The sequence below is a fragment of a genome, unplaced genomic scaffold, assembly GCF_019419815.1.
Source record: "Pyrus x bretschneideri cultivar Hongxiangsu unplaced genomic scaffold, Pyrus_bretschneideri_v1 Contig22, whole genome shotgun sequence".
Taxonomy (NCBI): Eukaryota; Viridiplantae; Streptophyta; class Magnoliopsida; order Rosales; family Rosaceae; genus Pyrus; species Pyrus x bretschneideri.
In genome coordinates, this window is record NW_025999524.1 from 4,318,601 (window position 1) to 4,334,264 (window position 15,664).

At 41.0% G+C, this 15,664-nt stretch overlaps 4 protein-coding genes and 1 pseudogene across 4 annotated transcripts; 2 read left to right on the forward strand and 3 right to left on the reverse strand.

Moving 5' to 3' along the window:
- Positions 1-813: 813 nt before the first annotated feature.
- LOC103947833 (glycosyltransferase BC10-like) lies at positions 814-3,291 on the forward strand. Its single transcript, XM_009358802.2, has 2 exons — positions 814-1,875; positions 2,488-3,291. The coding sequence occupies exons 1-2, from the start codon at positions 1,318-1,320 to the stop codon at positions 3,130-3,132; spliced, it is 1,203 nt and encodes a 400-aa protein (XP_009357077.2). The 5' UTR covers positions 814-1,317; the 3' UTR covers positions 3,133-3,291.
- Positions 3,292-4,610: 1,319 nt separating this feature from the next.
- Positions 4,611-6,975, forward strand: LOC103949407 (glycosyltransferase BC10-like). Its single transcript, XM_009360523.2, has 2 exons — positions 4,611-5,201; positions 5,663-6,975. The coding sequence occupies exons 1-2, from the start codon at positions 4,611-4,613 to the stop codon at positions 6,308-6,310; spliced, it is 1,239 nt and encodes a 412-aa protein (XP_009358798.2). The 3' UTR covers positions 6,311-6,975.
- Positions 6,976-7,120: 145 nt separating this feature from the next.
- LOC103949418 (probable leucine-rich repeat receptor-like protein kinase At1g68400) lies at positions 7,121-10,204 on the reverse strand. The gene is made up of 2 exons (XM_009360534.3): positions 8,357-10,204; positions 7,121-7,950 (listed from the first exon to the last, which is right to left on the reverse strand). Exons 1-2 carry the CDS (start codon positions 9,705-9,707, stop codon positions 7,271-7,273), a joined length of 2,031 nt encoding a protein of 676 aa, XP_009358809.2. The 5' UTR covers positions 9,708-10,204; the 3' UTR covers positions 7,121-7,270.
- Positions 10,205-12,244: 2,040 nt separating this feature from the next.
- On the reverse strand, positions 12,245-13,373 carry LOC103949428 (annotated as a pseudogene).
- Positions 13,374-14,196: 823 nt separating this feature from the next.
- LOC125477866 (rust resistance kinase Lr10-like) lies at positions 14,197-15,617 on the reverse strand. Its single transcript, XM_048585373.1, has one exon. The coding sequence runs from the start codon at positions 15,522-15,524 to the stop codon at positions 14,589-14,591; it is 936 nt and encodes a 311-aa protein (XP_048441330.1). The 5' UTR covers positions 15,525-15,617; the 3' UTR covers positions 14,197-14,588.
- Between the last annotated feature and the right edge of the window lie 47 nt (positions 15,618-15,664).

Consider the following 15,664-nt stretch of genomic DNA (forward strand, 5'->3'; position numbering starts at 1 on the left):
CTGGAGCTTTATGGTTGCCAAAAGTCTGGGGGCGTTTAAATGGTCGACCGAAAACGTGTCGAGAAACTAGAGGATGCGTTTCTCACGCGGACTATTATTATTGTTACTTAATACTTTTTATTAAAATTATTAATTGGCGGCTTTTAATATTGTAATTCAAAGTCCAATTAATCCCAAAAATAACGCCTCCATCGTTTCATAATTCTTTACTGTTACCGTCAGTAAAACGACGGCTCCCTTATATATAATTTGTTTTAAATTATATATAATATATTTAATTTACACAAAATAACTGTTTTTCTCTCTTCCCGTCTTTCACTTTCCTTTTGGGTTTTTCTTGTTGACCAATTCTGATTAGGTTTCTTAAATATTCTAGTTATAATACTAAAATAAATTGGGTCCAGGTAAACGAAATTCATTAATTAATAATTAAATAAATTTTAATTTTCAACAAACAATAATATTTAACAATGGAGAATATTACTAAACTTGTTAAACTTTACAATAAACTTGTTATAATAATGATCTTCAACTTTACTTTTGACAAGAATCGAACCTAAAACTTATAAGTGAAGAGAAATATTACTAGACTGTAATATTAGTATTTAAACTTAACATGGTTGTTGAAAATACTATAATTTTCAACAGCCATGTTAATTTTACAAAATTTAGTCTAAAAAAATAGATTTTTCTAGTATTATTGTACTTTTTTTACCTTAATTACGATTAATAAAATAAAAGGTTTCTGTCCAACAAAAATAATAAATAAATTCCAATAATAAAAAAATGAGAGTTTACTTGAAACTCAAATTCCAAATTTGTTAGACGGATTGAGATGGGAGAGCTGCACCCCCTACTTCGTCGCCATGGTCTAGAAGCTTCAAAGTCATGAGTTCATATGACCTTATAGGTTACCAGCCTTCCCCAACCCATAAATTTAACCCAGACGGAGTCCGATCTCTCCTCTCTCTCTCTCTCTAACTTCTCCCTTCTTCATCCCGTCTGCTTTGTACTTCAATTCCTGGCACGAAAACCTTCTTCTTTCTGGATTTGTTCAAAGTGATTTGCTTTTGGTTTCAGACTTCGATTCAGATTCTTCGGTTAATATCCCAGAAAAGATAGTGTTATATATATATATATATATATATATATTTCAAAGTCCCGGAGTTTTCCTGGATTTCGAAGCCTACAATCTAACTTGGTATTGGTCAGATTTCTTCCCATAAGTTTGGTTGGACTTTTTCTTCTCGATCAACTCTCTGAAGCCATAACAGTAGCATTGATCATATTTTCTTGTAAATATTTTTGTTTGTTAGAATGAAGGTACTAAATCAAAACCCTTTAAACTTCTTCTCAAAGCTCTTCAATTTCCAGCTCAACCTTCTCAATCTCCTCTTCTACTTCCTCCTCTTCGGCGGCGGTCTGACCCTCGGAATGGTGCTCAGCTTCTACATGAAAGACTTTTCCTTCAGTCTGCAATTAGCACAATTCTCCTTCTCGACCTCAACATCTGCATCCAATCCGCACAACCTAATGCCGAACGTAAAAGCAGTCCAACCGAACGAGAGTTTTCGTCCTCCTCGTATAGGATTGAAGGAGTATCTAAAGCCGCCGGAGGTTTTCCACGACATGGACGATGTGGAGTTGCTGTGGAGAGCTTCGATGAGTCCTCGGATTTCCGAGTATCCGTTTCCCCGTGTTCCCAAGGTTGCTTTCTTGTTCTTGGTAAAGGGTCCTGTTCTTTTGGCCCCGTTGTGGGAGAAGTTCTTCAAGGGACATCAAGGATTGTACTCGATTTACGTGCACTCGAATCCATCTTACAATGGATCGCACCCGGAAACTCCAGTTTTTCATGGCAGAAGAATTCCTAGCCAGGTCAGTTACTTTTCCTGCATAAATTTATTTGTTAGCTATCCTGCATCCCGTGATCTGATTACAATTTTGGAGTGCTAATAACAATTCTCTAAATAATTAGATGACGCAAAGGTGAGATTTGGAGGGAACATTAGTTTTGAATGAAAGATTAAGATTCCATTAAACAATGACATGATTGTGTGAAGTTGATTGACTAAAATGTTTAAACTACAAACCTTGTTGGCAAAATAAGATTAAATGCTTGACAGAGCGCCTGCTCTGTTTTAGACAATCCACCTACTTGAATGCACATATTTGGTCTAGGAGCTCATGCCTTCAAATCATCGTAGTTCTCTTAATTAATCACCCGATTTGATCAATTACCATCCTAATGTGTAGAAAACCTTTCCGTAATGGGTTAATTCGTACTTGATTTCGAAATGTCTTAATCCAAAGAGCATGACATGGACCATTTGTTTAATTAGGCACATTAATTCAGCCTAGTAGATTAACAAAACGGCATTGCTAAGCGCACGTAACAGCGCTCGATGATTTTCCTTTTCCGGCAGATTGTTCATTTAATGGCGAGATTGTTCTTCTTACTAATTTTTATACATTCTAAATGTAATGCAGGAAGTAGAATGGGGAAATGTGAACATGATTGAGGCCGAGCGCCGCCTGTTGGCGAATGCTCTTCTCGACATCTCAAACGAACGGTTCGTTCTGCTCTCAGAGTCATGCATTCCCCTCCACAACTTCTCCGCTGTCTACAATTACGTCATCCGCTCCAACGAAACTTTTGTGCAAGTCTATGATGATCCAAGCTCGGTCGGGCGTGGCAGGTACAGTTTTAATATGTATCCACAAGTCTGGTTGAATCAATGGCGAAAAGGGTCGCAATGGTTTGAAATGGACAGAAGCCTTGCCATTGAAGTTGTCTCGGATAGAAAATACTTCCCGGTGTTCCAAAGTTACTGCAAGGGATCATGCTACGCAGACGAGCATTACTTACCAACATTTGTGAACATGAAATTTGGGAAGAAGAATTCGAATAGGAGTTTGACCTGGGTTGACTGGTCGAGGGGCGGCCCACACCCTGCCAAGTTTACTAGAACAGATGTGACGGTTGATGTTTTGAATAGTTTGAGGAATGGGACTTCTTGTATATACAATGGAAGAGTATCCAACGTTTGTTACTTGTTTGCTAGAAAGTTTGGGCCTGAAACGCTGGAGAGACTATTGAAGTTTGCGCCGAAGCTCATGGGATTCAACAGATAGAATGATTTGACATACGAATATTTGAAACTATTTTCATCTATGATGACTAAGATCATAGTTGTTGTCAAATTTATATTCATTATTAGATTGATTTAGTGTAGAGTAGAAAATAAAAATGGTCCTGTTTCTGTTTATAATCCAAATCACTTCATTCTTACATTTCTGGTAAGCTACTTTTATTTTTGTTTATTTTGAAAGCAAAGTGTTGTTGGTGGGTTAAACTGCTCCAAGAACCCCAATTTCAAAGGCTTCGGCGTCTTGCGCATATTTGATGGAATTGTGGACTGAAATTGAACAGAAGGTCTTGAGTTTATAGTCGTGAATCATTTCTAAAAGTGGGATTTTTCATGACTCTCCGTCACCTCACAGTTTCACGTTAATTACCGAGTTAACATTATAAAATATTATATAAAAAAACGAGGTGACACAAAGTAGGTGGAGAGTCCCAGCCAACATTATAAAATAGGGGTGTGATATCCACACACATTTTTTTACTTCTCTCACACTTTTTTAGTTTTCAACCATCAGATCGGATGAATTGAAAAAGATCAATGAACATAAATTAACAAGGGATATGTGATAAGTAAAAAGGGGTGTGTGGATAGCACACCCCTATAAAATATTATACAAAAAAATGAGGTGACAGATAGTAGGTGGAGAGTCCCAATTTTTTTAAGTTGTTGATATCAATCCACGTCATGCTATATAGAAATTGGTATTTCGGTTAGAAAATACTAAGACTCGTCTTTTTATACTGTTATTGCTGATGTGAACTTTTTGCGTTCATCATGCAATTAAGAAAAATAGGCTGATGGGGATAATCACATCTATCCTAATCAAAACATGTCATCGGAATAATGGAATATATGGACTTAAATCATCTTATGCCCTTAAGTCATTTTTATTTGAAGCTCAAGCAATCGTATTTATCTTCCAAATGAAGAAAAAGCAAAAAAAACTTTCCTGTTATGTTCAAAAATAAAATCAAACAAGAATGTAACCAAAAAATTTGGCCACAATTAGGCATTGAACAATATTGGAATTGGAATGACTAAGCTAATAAAATCTTTTGAAATCCATTTTTTATTTTATTTTATACAAACTATTTTAGCCAAGGTAATAAATCTCCGTTTCTTTTATTTTCCCTATTTTCTAGTGCATTAATCTCAAATAGTAAAAACAAATCCTTAAAATTGATATAACAAGAAAAAGCATTACATTATTTACCTTATATACAAAAGTAACATAAGATATTGTATTTACTATTTCATTGCAGAAAAGTTCCCTGCCAATTGCCATGGTGAACAACAAAGTCCTCAAAGCAGATAATTTCAAGGCCAAATCTTCATAGCATGTGATATGTTTATGTTTCAGATTGCTTTGATTTCTTAATCCCAACTTTTGTCAGCTAATCGTCTTATTTTTTATGATTAACAGAGGTTAATTATAACTAGTTTATAATTAATCTCTTTGTAAACATGAAGGCTCAAGATCCAAACTCTCCAAGCTTTTTTCCAAAATCCTTCAATCTCCAACGCCACCACCACTATCTCCTCTCACATATCCTGCTCTTCGTTTTCGGATTAACCCTCGGAGTTGTACATAGCAATCTCAAGGACTTTTCATTTGGCAGTCTACAATTCGCACAGTTCCCCTTCTCACCCATGTCACCTCCTCCTCCATCCAATATTTCAAAAACCCTAATGCCACATGCAACTTCCCCAACAATATCCATTGTTGCGACCAACGCATCCGCTTCGTCAAGTCCTCCCCGCACAGGGTTGAAGGACTATCTGAAGCCGCCGAAGGCGTTTCACGACATGAACAATTCGGAACTGCTGTGGAGAGCTTCCATGACTCCGCGGATTCCAGAATATCCATTCCATCTAGTTCCAAAAGTTGCTTTCATGTTCTTGACAAGGGGGCCTGTTGTTTTGGCACCATTCTGGGAGAAGTTCTTTGCAGGGCATCAAGGTTTGTACTCAATTTATGTGCACTCAAGTCCGTCCTACAATCACTCATCGTACACCGAAACTCCAGTTTTTCGTGGCCGGAGAATTCCGAGTCAGGTCAGTTTTTATTCCCCTATTGTCTGCACTAAGTAAATGCTATATTTCTTTGATTTTTTTTTTTTCAGAACTGAAATTGTAACTCAAGTTTCACCACACAGGCTATAAAACCATAGAAGTAAATTAATTTTTGACTACCTACCTTTACACCCTCTGCGTTTGATGTTAAATTTCATAAGGAGTCGCCAACTTTCAATATTTCACACAAATTTTTAAAATTGTATTACCATCTATGCTCGTTAAATTGTTTGTGAGACAGATGTGGGATCCCATTTTGGATTACGTATAAGCCACACTAGCCGCACTAAGACTAAAACCGTGCAATTGGTTACATGTCAGATCATTAATTTAGTTAAACGTCATACAATCAGAAATCTATGAATCATATAATAAGATGTCAAAACATGGGTGGAGCCAATTCTTCTTACTATTTTCTGTTCTACAACATGTACCATTTGCAGGAAGTAGAATGGGGGAAGGTGAGCTTGATCGAGGCAGAGCGCCGCCTCCTGGCGAATGCTCTTCTCGACATCTCAAACCAGCGTTTTGTTCTGCTCTCAGAAGCATGCATTCCCCTCTACAACTTCTCCACTGTCTACTCCTACCTCATGAACTCCACCCAAACTTTCGTCGAGGTCTATGACGATCCCAGTGGAGTGGGACGCGGCCGGTATGAACTCAGTGACTACCCGGGAATCACAATCGATCAATGGCGAAAAGGGTCGCAGTGGTTCCAAGCTGATCGAGACCTCGCCCTTGAATTCGTATCAGACCGAAAATACTTCCCAGTGTTCATGAAATGCAAAGACTACTGTTTTGCAGATGAACATTATTTGCCAACGTTTGTACACATGAAATTTGGAGCAAAGAACGCAAATAGGACGTTGACCTGGGTTGACTGGGAAAGGGGTGGCCCACACCCGACGGAGTACAAGAGCGAAAATGTGACGGCGGAGCTTTTGAGTGACCTGAGGAATGGTTTTGGTCGGAAATGCGAATACAATGGGAGGAGTACGGATGTTTGTTTCTTATTCGCCAGGAAATTCCCGCCAACTGCTTTGGATAACCTTCTCAAGTTTGCAGGGGAGATCATACACTTCAACACATAGATATTCATGGCTATTGTACTCTTACTGCTTCAGAGAAAAAGAAAAGTAAAGAACAAACTTCAAATTAGCAAATTACAACATATAGGACCACAATATTATTTCTTTTTTGTTTGCAGTCTAGAAATTAAATCGTTACTTTCATGGTACAAGATCAATTAGCAAATTACAACATAAGCCACCACGCGATGGTCTGGTTTGACTATCACCAAGTAGGCCGAGCATCTTCTTACGAAGTACTTTCTGACCGTTTAAGACAAGTTGGCAAAACTGGCAACTTTATAGCATGAAGTCTCAGGGGCAAGCCTTGTCAAATATCAGCCCTAAGCCACGTGTTGGTCATCAGCAAGAGCATAAGTCTACGAAGGGACATAAAAGTTATCAGACCGAGCGCTTGGGCGTTGGTTTCCTCATACCCCAGGCCCGAGCAAGATGCTCGGTACGTGTTGACCTAAACGAATGTCACTTTGGTACCATGTGCCGACTAAAGAACGGAGAAGTAACTAGCTAGTCATGCCTATGTACTTGGTTTATTAAATGCAAGAGCGGCCCACATCCGATGGAGTACAAGAGCCCAAATGTGATGGCGGCTCTTATGAGTGGCCCGAGGAGTGGTTATGGCCGGAAATGTGAATACAACGGGAGGAGCACGGATGTTTGTCTTGTTCGCCAGAAAGTTCATGCCTAATACTTTGGATAACCGGCTGAGACTTGCATCGCAGATTATCATGTACTTCAGCACATAGATTCAGAATGTTACATTTCCTTTTTGTTAATATTAATCCTAAATCGATTTAACTAAACGAAATCCCATTTAAGTTCAATAAAATCGTTGATATCCATGTAAATAAACTAGCACAAGCGAAAATGAGAGATTAAATAAGCAGGCAAGAGAACCGAAGCCAAGAAAACAAAATCCGTAGATTTACAACACAAGACCGTTAAAAATGGTTGGCGGTGCGGTCACTGACTTGCTCCGTAAGTGTCCTCCGACAACGACGGCGACTCGGACATGGATTCAAAGCCCGCCTCGTGACTCGGCGAACCAGCCACGCCCCGAATCTCGTCTATCATTTTCACCACCTGGCTCATCTTAGGACGTTGATCAGGCGAAGCCGCAGTGCAAGCCATCGCAATCTGCAAAAGCCCCACCATCTCCTCCTCAATATCCTTGTACCTCATCAGCTCCAAATCAAACACCTCCGCCGTCCATTCTTCCCTGACCACAGACTGGACCCACCTGGGCAGGTCCACAAGCCCACCGTATCCTCCCCCGGACCCGCCATTATCCACTACGGAGGGACACTTCCCTGTGAGCAGCTCCAGCAGGAGAACACCGAAAGCGTACACGTCTGATTTCTGCGTCAACTTCCGGCCGTCCAACGTCTCGGGAGCGCGGTAGCCGCAGGATCGAGGAGCGGTCGACGTGGCGGGCGGAGGAGGCACGAAGACGGAGAGTCCGAAGTCGGAGACGCGGGCGTTACCGGTCTTGTCTAAGAGGATGTTGGTGGACTTGATGTTACCGTGGGTGAGCTTAAGCGGACTGCACGAGCTGTGAATGAAAGCCAAGCCTCGAGCCGCGCCGGCTGCGATTTTCAGCCTCGTTGTCCAGTCCAGCGGAGTCCGACCGGGTCCACGGTTTCCTGTTCAAATTAGCCCTCATAAGTTCACGATAATTACAATTAGGACAAACATGTAAAGGCGTGAAATGCTGCGTAGTTGGGCGCTTTTTGGTCATATTCAGGCAGAAAAGAAGGAAAAGGAGCAAGAAACAAAGACAAAAGTAAAGGGAAAGACAGAACAGACCCAAAATTACAAAAAAGCCCCTACCATTTGACCCCGTTTGACGTACACGGTACGCAACCCCACTCATCCGTGGGATGATTGAAAATCCGAAATAGTGAAAAATTGAAAATAAAAAACGCAGAAAATTGTAAGGAATTTTAATGAAAAATTATATATTTACACTAAAAAGTCTTAGAATTTTTTTTTTTTTTTCAATTCTTGGCAACCAAACAGAAATTAAGCAGGAAAAGTGAGAAAATTTACCGTGGAGAACCCAGAACAGGCTGCCATTGGGCATGTAATCGTATACCAACAATTTCTCCTCCCTAGCGAAGTAATAAGCCCTCAAGCTCACAATGTTGGGATGGCTGAGCCGCCCCAGCACCGCCATGTGCTGCTCGAACTGAGTCTTCCCGCCAATCTGAGCATCCTTGAGCCTCTTAACCGCCACCACATTGCCATCGTCCAGAACCGCCTTGTACGCCGTCCCGAACCCGCCTTTCCCCAGCATCTCGGCCGAGGCCCTGAGCAAGTCCTCGAGCTCGAAACGCTTCACTCCTTCGAAGAACACCATCCGACCCCGCTCGTACCCGGGTTGGGCGGAGGAGTAGGGGCTCGACGAGTACACGATCTTCTCAGTTTCTAGAAGCTTCGAGCCGCCCTTGCCCTGCCGCATTTTGGTGCTGAAATTCCGCCAGAAGTAGCAGTACAGGAGCAGCGAAACCAGCACGAGAACCAAAGCGTCGCCGACTATGATGGCGATTAGAGCCTCCGGACTCATTTTCGCGCCACCAACACGGTGAGAATTTCCCGATTTGTTCGGCGCTGATTTCGCGGGCAACGAACTCGGCGACGACGCTACGACGGTTGGGTTAGCAGCGGGCACTACAGGAGACGCAATGGCTCCGTCAGATCCAGGCCGGGTCGGGTCGTTTGATGTACCCTTGCAGCTCTGCACCGGTGACCCGCATAGACCCGGATTTTCAGCAAAAGCGGTTACGGGGAAAATCGAAAAGGACTTGGGTATTTCGCCGGTCAGACGGTTCGCAGACACATTGAGGTCCTGCAGATTCGGCAGGCTCAGACCCGACAGTGAACCGGAGAAACGGTTCGCCTCGAGCCGGAGAGTGAGAAGATGGGTCAAATGGTTGACCGTTGCGGGAATCTCGCCGGATAAGTTGTTGAAGGACAGATCGAGACGGTAGAGACGGAAGAGAGAGGTTGCGGAGGAGGGAAAGTCGCCGGAGAGTTCGTTGTAGGAGAGGAATAAGAGTTTGAGGGCGGTGAAGTTGGAAAGGTCCGGAATGGGGCCGGAGAGGCGGTTACCCTTGAGGCTCAGAACTCGTAGCTGAGTTAGCGCGGTGAGTGGCTCGAACGAGCCGCGGAGGTCGAGGTTCTCGAGGACGAGTCGGGAGACTCGGTTGTTTGTGCATGAGACGCCGGTCCAGGTGCACGGGTCACCGGAGGTGGAGTTCCAGGTGGTGAGCTTGTTGGATGCGTCCGACGTGGCTTTGAATGATAAGAGAGGTTCGGTATCTGGATTTGAAGAGACGTGGAGAGCAGCGAAGAAGAAGCTCGTGAGGAGAAGAGTGGCCACGGCGGCCATGGCTGCCATTGTTTCTCTGCAAGTGAGAGCAGAGAGAGTGAGTGAGGGAGACAAGTGAAATCTCTTGGGTACTAGTAGTAATTAGTAAAATAAGTTTAATGAGGGTTGGCGGGACGTTGGTGTAATTATTGGGAAGTAGAGGAGTTTCAATGCAATTTACCGATAAAATGACGGATGCCCCTTGACCTTTCACTGCAAGCGGGCAGTGTGACAGTGTGTAACGTATAAAGCCGTGTAACGCTAGGATTTCATGTCGTTTTATATCGCCTGATAGATATCATACCCGGGGATATAGGGATAGAGGGAGTGCGATGGGGGTTCATGGAATGGTATTTGTGTGCTGCCGCAGAGTATCATTCCCGGATGAAGGAGGAGCGCAAACGTGGGGACGTGGGTAGAGTTATTTGGGCGCGCTCCGAGATCCGTACCAAAGGAGTGATTCTTGTCTAGTAAATCAGACGGTCTCCCGTACTCGCACGATCTGCCGCTGATGCGCGTGCAGTAGCTCGCATGAGTCTGAGGGTTTCACATGTTCCATTAAATGAGTTACCTAGTCAACTATGTTATTTATTTTTAATTGGATTCTTATGGATTGACTAAAACAGCCATGCATAATTAATCCGATGACAGTTTTGCATAGTCGTGACAGTCACTTGTTTAACGAATAAGGTGTCTCAAACGAATCATACGATGCAAGAACGAGTTAAAACACATTTTGATGCGTGGTAGGTTTACAACAATGTAACATTGTTCCGTTGGCATTATTACATTGGCATCATTGTTTCATTGACTCGCTCGTCCCTTAATTTGGATTTTTATCATGTAGACTCTTAACAAAAGAAATAATCTAGTGATTGAGCTTTTAAAGTTTGTTATGGTTTGCAAGAGACATGATCACATCATTTGTAAGACGTTTCATACAAAATTATAATACTTCTTATTTTAAGTTTTAGCCAATTTGATATCGATCCATGAATCGTCATTGTCAAACAATTTTAAATCAATCTATCATTTCTTGCTTAAGGGCTACTGATGAGTCGATTTCACATTATACATTTTATCCTATTTTTGTTATGTTTTGATGAGATTTTGATACTTTATTTTGTATTTTCAATGTGGGACATGTGAATGCTCTGAACAAAAAGTGATCAAACGGATGAATTTGAAATAATTCCAATTGGGGTAGATTCGTGAGTCCCTTCAAGTTGTTTGTGTTAAAGTTTCATATTTTTATTCTTAAGCACATGATCATGGCGAATTAATTAAAGCCCAGCACGCAGTGATGACAGATTAATGTTTCATGCTTAATTGTGATTTTTGAGCAGGTACTTCATTACTCTCACATATGATATTGACAGGGTGCTTTAAAATATAGTTTGTTAATGATAATTGATAGGGCATGTGCATTTCAAAATTACTAGCACAACACAAATTTCATAAAAAGCTCATGATAGCCGTGTGTGGCTTGTTGATATCACTTTTTTATTCTTCTTCTTGTTCACGTATCCAAATGTAGTTTATGTTATCTAAAGTAGCATTAATCGATTTTTAATTTGTTACTTTGGAGCCATATCGTTGATTGTTTTGGTCTAAAGTAGGATTTAATCATAGAAATTGATAGTTTAATCCACTAGAATAATACAAGTGCACTTAGAGTTTGGACAAGACTTCAATTTTAATCTCTTTTTATGTGCAGGGTGGGTGGGGTTGAGAGGAGTGTAGTACTAAACAATTTGCAAAAGTTTGTTTTGAAAGTAGAGCATTGTGGAACCACGGAAAGTTATTTAGTGAAAATGTGATAGAATTTCAAGTCAAATTTAGTAGGATATATGTCATTTGACTGCAGTAAGGAGTGGGCTAAAATGTTTTTCGTCTTTTTGAATCCTATTGAGGTTAGTCCTACTTTTCGGTGTGCGAGATATTTGAGACTTTGACAAAAAAAATGTAGGACATTTTGTGCAATGTTGTCATTTCGGTTCAACAATAGTTGGAGCGAGTACTCAGATGTAACTTCAACTTAAACATCGCTTCATGTTAATATTATGAATCTTTTTCAGCAGTACGCCATAGAAAACGATGGTCGCATGGTTTTATATGTATATATTTGTGCAAAAATTACAAAAGATGTGCTTACTAAGAAAAATTCCAGACGATAATTAAAGCCTTCATTCTTAACCAAGCCCCAAACAACCCTTAAAAATCAGTTTTAACTTGAATTGATTCAATTAGGTTTACTTCACGACAAAACCCAACACTTAACGGGTTGTATAGGTGGGTTAAGTTTCCTTCCAATATTTGAAAGGTAATATGGCTCCGATTCTCCTTCCCGTTAGTCGAAATACAATCACATGGCTTTGCAAGAATCATTTCATTAACTCAATCATTCCATTTGGCGACAAGATAAATTTCCCAGAGTAAGTTGGTTCCTAGCTTAGTTGTGGTAGAACACTTTCGACACCAAATTAGGGGTGGTAGTAGGGTCACTCCAATGTGTTGATCCATTCATATATAGAAAAAAATAAAACAAAAATGCAATGCATACTTCATTATTCAGATTGCATCAGGAAAAGCATAGATTTGTTCAAGTAAAATACAGGGTTTACCGATGTGGTAGAAGAATCTGCCGGGGATTTTGGAGGAGAAGACAAATAAGGCTTGGGTGGTATCTGCAACGAATCAACACTCCTTTCCAACATATCTATCACTTCCTTCATCGCATGCCGATTTGAAGGATCGGTTTGTATGCACCACAAGCTCACTATGATCATCTTCCTCGCTCTTACTTTGTCCCCCTCGTTCGTAACATTCTGCAAACCAGGCTCTTCGTCCCGTTCAACACACTAATAAATCCAATGCGGAAAATATATTTCACTTGTATTTTCAGCTTCAGCATCGATGTTCCTTCTTCCTCCAACCATCTCTAAAAGCATCATTCCGCAGCTGTACACATCTGACTTGTGTGAGACCTTTCCAAAGTTTATAGAAAATACTTCTGGAGCAATGTAACTTGTTGTACCTCTAGCTCCCAACATCAACATAATACTCTCTTTCCTGTTGCATAGTTTGGCAAGGCCAAAATCCGAGATTTTTGGGGTAAAGTTCATCGAGAAGAATGTTGTGAGGCTTGATGTCGAAATGCAAAATTCGTGTTTTGCAACCACGATATAAGTACTCCAATCCTCGAGCAATACCGAGAAAAATTAGATCCAGAGTGTCCCATCCCAAGTGATGATAATCTTTTTTGGGAGTATTTGCATCAAATATGAACTTCTTGAGCGATCCATTAGGCATGAATTCATAGATGCGAGCTCTCTTCGAACCCTCAAAACAGTAGCCCAACAAGGAGACAATGTTGACATGGGAAGTTGTACTAATGGCTGCTACTTCATTCATAAATTCTTATCCATCTCCTTTTAGTTTGGTTAAGACCTTCACTGCTACAAGACAGCCATCTAACTTTCCTTTGTAAACAGCACCATAGCCTCCTTGTCCTAATTTTTCTTTGAAGGAGTTGGTCATGTTCATGACCTCAGAATAGCTATGCCCTTGAACTTGAAGTGGCCCATTGCTCCTTAGAAAGGCCTCAACAATTCGATGTTTTTGGATTCGCTTCTTCCAAAAGAAACAGTAGATAACAACTAGAACGACGATAGCAGAAGCTGCACCAACTGTTAAGGGAGAGTTTGCCACCATGCTTAAACGCTTCCATTATTCTTAGAAAATTGATCTAGAGGCATTGGGAATGATTGATTTCCGTACTTTGGTTCTAATGCTCCTAGATGAGTATCCATATCAATTAGATATTTAAACGAAGAGATATCAATATTACCTAGTCCAATCATCAATTTCAACTACTTATCTCTTGCAACATGAACTGCAAAGAAAACTGCTGTTAGCTAAATCACAGAAGATGGAAGTGGCAAAATAATGTTACCATTTAAAAAAACAAGCGTTTTCAATAAACTGTTTCCTGTTACTAAGAGTTATATCCTTTGAAGAAGAAATCGGATTGTCACACGTCAGAGAAAGAAAAAAAAGGTCATGTAAATGTATATACCTATTTCTCTGGTGGTGCATTTAAATTTTCCCTCTTCAACCAGGCATTCACCTTTTCTTTCACTACATTGAGAACAGTCTGGTGTTACCATTTGGAGGGCAAACTCAGCAGTCGATGAAGAGAGCTTGTTGGGTTGAGACGAAAGCACGGGGACCTGAATGGTTGCGCACCCTGGCGGCGGTGGCGCCCCCGGGGGGTGGGGGGGGGGGTGTGGGGAGCGGCTAGGTAACCTTCTGTATTGATACTGAATTGTATAGAGGTTAAGAATTACTCCTCTAATTCAGAACAAGAGTGCTGAATTGTATAGAGGTTCAGAATTCTTTGATGGCATTCAAAAATCCTCGCAACCCCTCTGAACCACACAGATTACGGAAAGGATGGACTGTTCAGTGTTCGCTCGTCGCGTCGTGAAACAAATTGCGTTCCGCCTTGCTTTCGGGTCTTGTTATTTGTGTGATCACTGAACAGCTTCATAGCTGAAAAGCATCTCCTAGTAATAACGTTGGAAATTAATTTAGTAAAACGTCATGAAGAATTTGGTCGTTTGTGACTGTCGTTTTCTCTAGCGGTTTGATGGTGTAAGTAGGAGACGAGGCAAGAGGGAAGAACTTATCCACAATGCATTACCATTCACAAATGCAAATGTTTCACATATTTTGTGTTGAATATATATATGATTGCGGGACGGGCAGTAGGAGGGTCACTACTAGTGTCTTGATTCATTCATCCATAGAAAAAGAAAAAAAAAAAACAAAAACAAAAATGAAATGCATACTTCATTATTTAGATTGCCGCATAAAAACACAGATTTGTTCAAGTAAAATACAGGGTTTCTACTGTATTGATACCAATGTGGTAGAAGAATCTGCTGGGGAATTTGGAGGAGAAGACAAGTAAGGCTTGGGTGGTATTTGCAACGAATCAACACTCCCTTCCAACATATCTATCACTTCCTTCATCGCCGGCCGGTTTGAAGGATCAGTTTGTATGCACCACAAGCTCACTATGATCATCTTCCTCGCTCTTTCTTTGTCTTCCTCGTTCTTAACACTCTGCAGACCAAGCTCTTTGTCCCGTTCAAGACGCTGGTAAATCCAATGCGGAAAATATACTTCACTTGTATTTTCAGCTTCAGCATCGATGTTCCTTCTTCCTCCAACCATATCCGAAAGCATCATTCCGTAGCTGTACACATCCGACTTGTGTGAGACCCCTCCAAAATTTCTAAAAAATACTTCTGGAGCAATGTAACCTGCTGTACCTCTTGCTCCCAACATCGACACAATACTATCTTTATTGTTGCATATTTTGGCAAGGCCAAAATCCGAGATTTTTGGGGTGAAGTTTTCATCGAGAAGAATGTTGTGAGGCTTGATGTCAAAATGCAAAATTCTTGTGTTGCAACCACGATGTAAGTACTCCAACCCTCGAGCAATGCCGAGTGAAATTTGATCCAATGCTTCCCATCCCAAGTGATCATGACCTACGTTGGGAGTACTTGCATCAAATATGAATTTCTCGAGAGATCCATTAGACATGAATTCATAGATGAGAGCTCTTTTGGAACCCTCAAAACAAAAGCCTAACAAGGTGACGACATTGACATGGGAAGTTGTACTAATGGCTGCCACTTCATTCATAAATTCTTCTCCATCTCCTTCTAGTTTGGTCAAGACCTTCACTGCTACAAGACAGCCGTCCTTTAACTTTCCTTTGTAAACAGCACCACAGCCTCCTCGTCCTAATTTTTCTTTGAAGGAGTTGGCCATTTTCTTGACCTCGGAAAAGCTATATCTTCGTACTTGTAACGGCCCGTAGCTCCTTAGAAAGGCCTCTACAATTTGAAGATTTTGGTTTTGCTTCTTCCAAAAGAAAAGAAATCTATATGATGATAACTTTCCCCTTAAGC

What these genes read in the sequence shown, in the direction of transcription:
- LOC103947833 (XM_009358802.2), top strand. Translation starts at nt 1,318, where the DNA reads ATGAAGGTACTAAATCAAAACCCTTTAAACTTCTTCTCAAAGCTCTTC. An exon ending in GCAGAAGAATTCCTAGCCAG is followed by an intron (nt 1,876 to 2,487) that starts GTCAGTTACTTT and finishes AATGTAATGCAG; the next exon opens with GAAGTAGAATGGGGAAATGT.
- LOC103949407 (XM_009360523.2), top strand. Translation starts at nt 4,611, where the DNA reads ATGAAGGCTCAAGATCCAAACTCTCCAAGCTTTTTTCCAAAATCCTTC. An exon ending in GCCGGAGAATTCCGAGTCAG is followed by an intron (nt 5,202 to 5,662) that starts GTCAGTTTTTAT and finishes TACCATTTGCAG; the next exon opens with GAAGTAGAATGGGGGAAGGT.
- LOC103949418 (XM_009360534.3), bottom strand. Translation starts at nt 9,707, where the DNA reads ATGGCAGCCATGGCCGCCGTGGCCACTCTTCTCCTCACGAGCTTCTTC. An exon ending in CCTGTTCTGGGTTCTCCACG is followed by an intron (nt 7,951 to 8,356) that starts GTAAATTTTCTC and finishes TAATTTGAACAG; the next exon opens with GAAACCGTGGACCCGGTCGG.
- LOC125477866 (XM_048585373.1), bottom strand. Translation starts at nt 15,524, where the DNA reads ATGGCCAACTCCTTCAAAGAAAAATTAGGACGAGGAGGCTGTGGTGCT.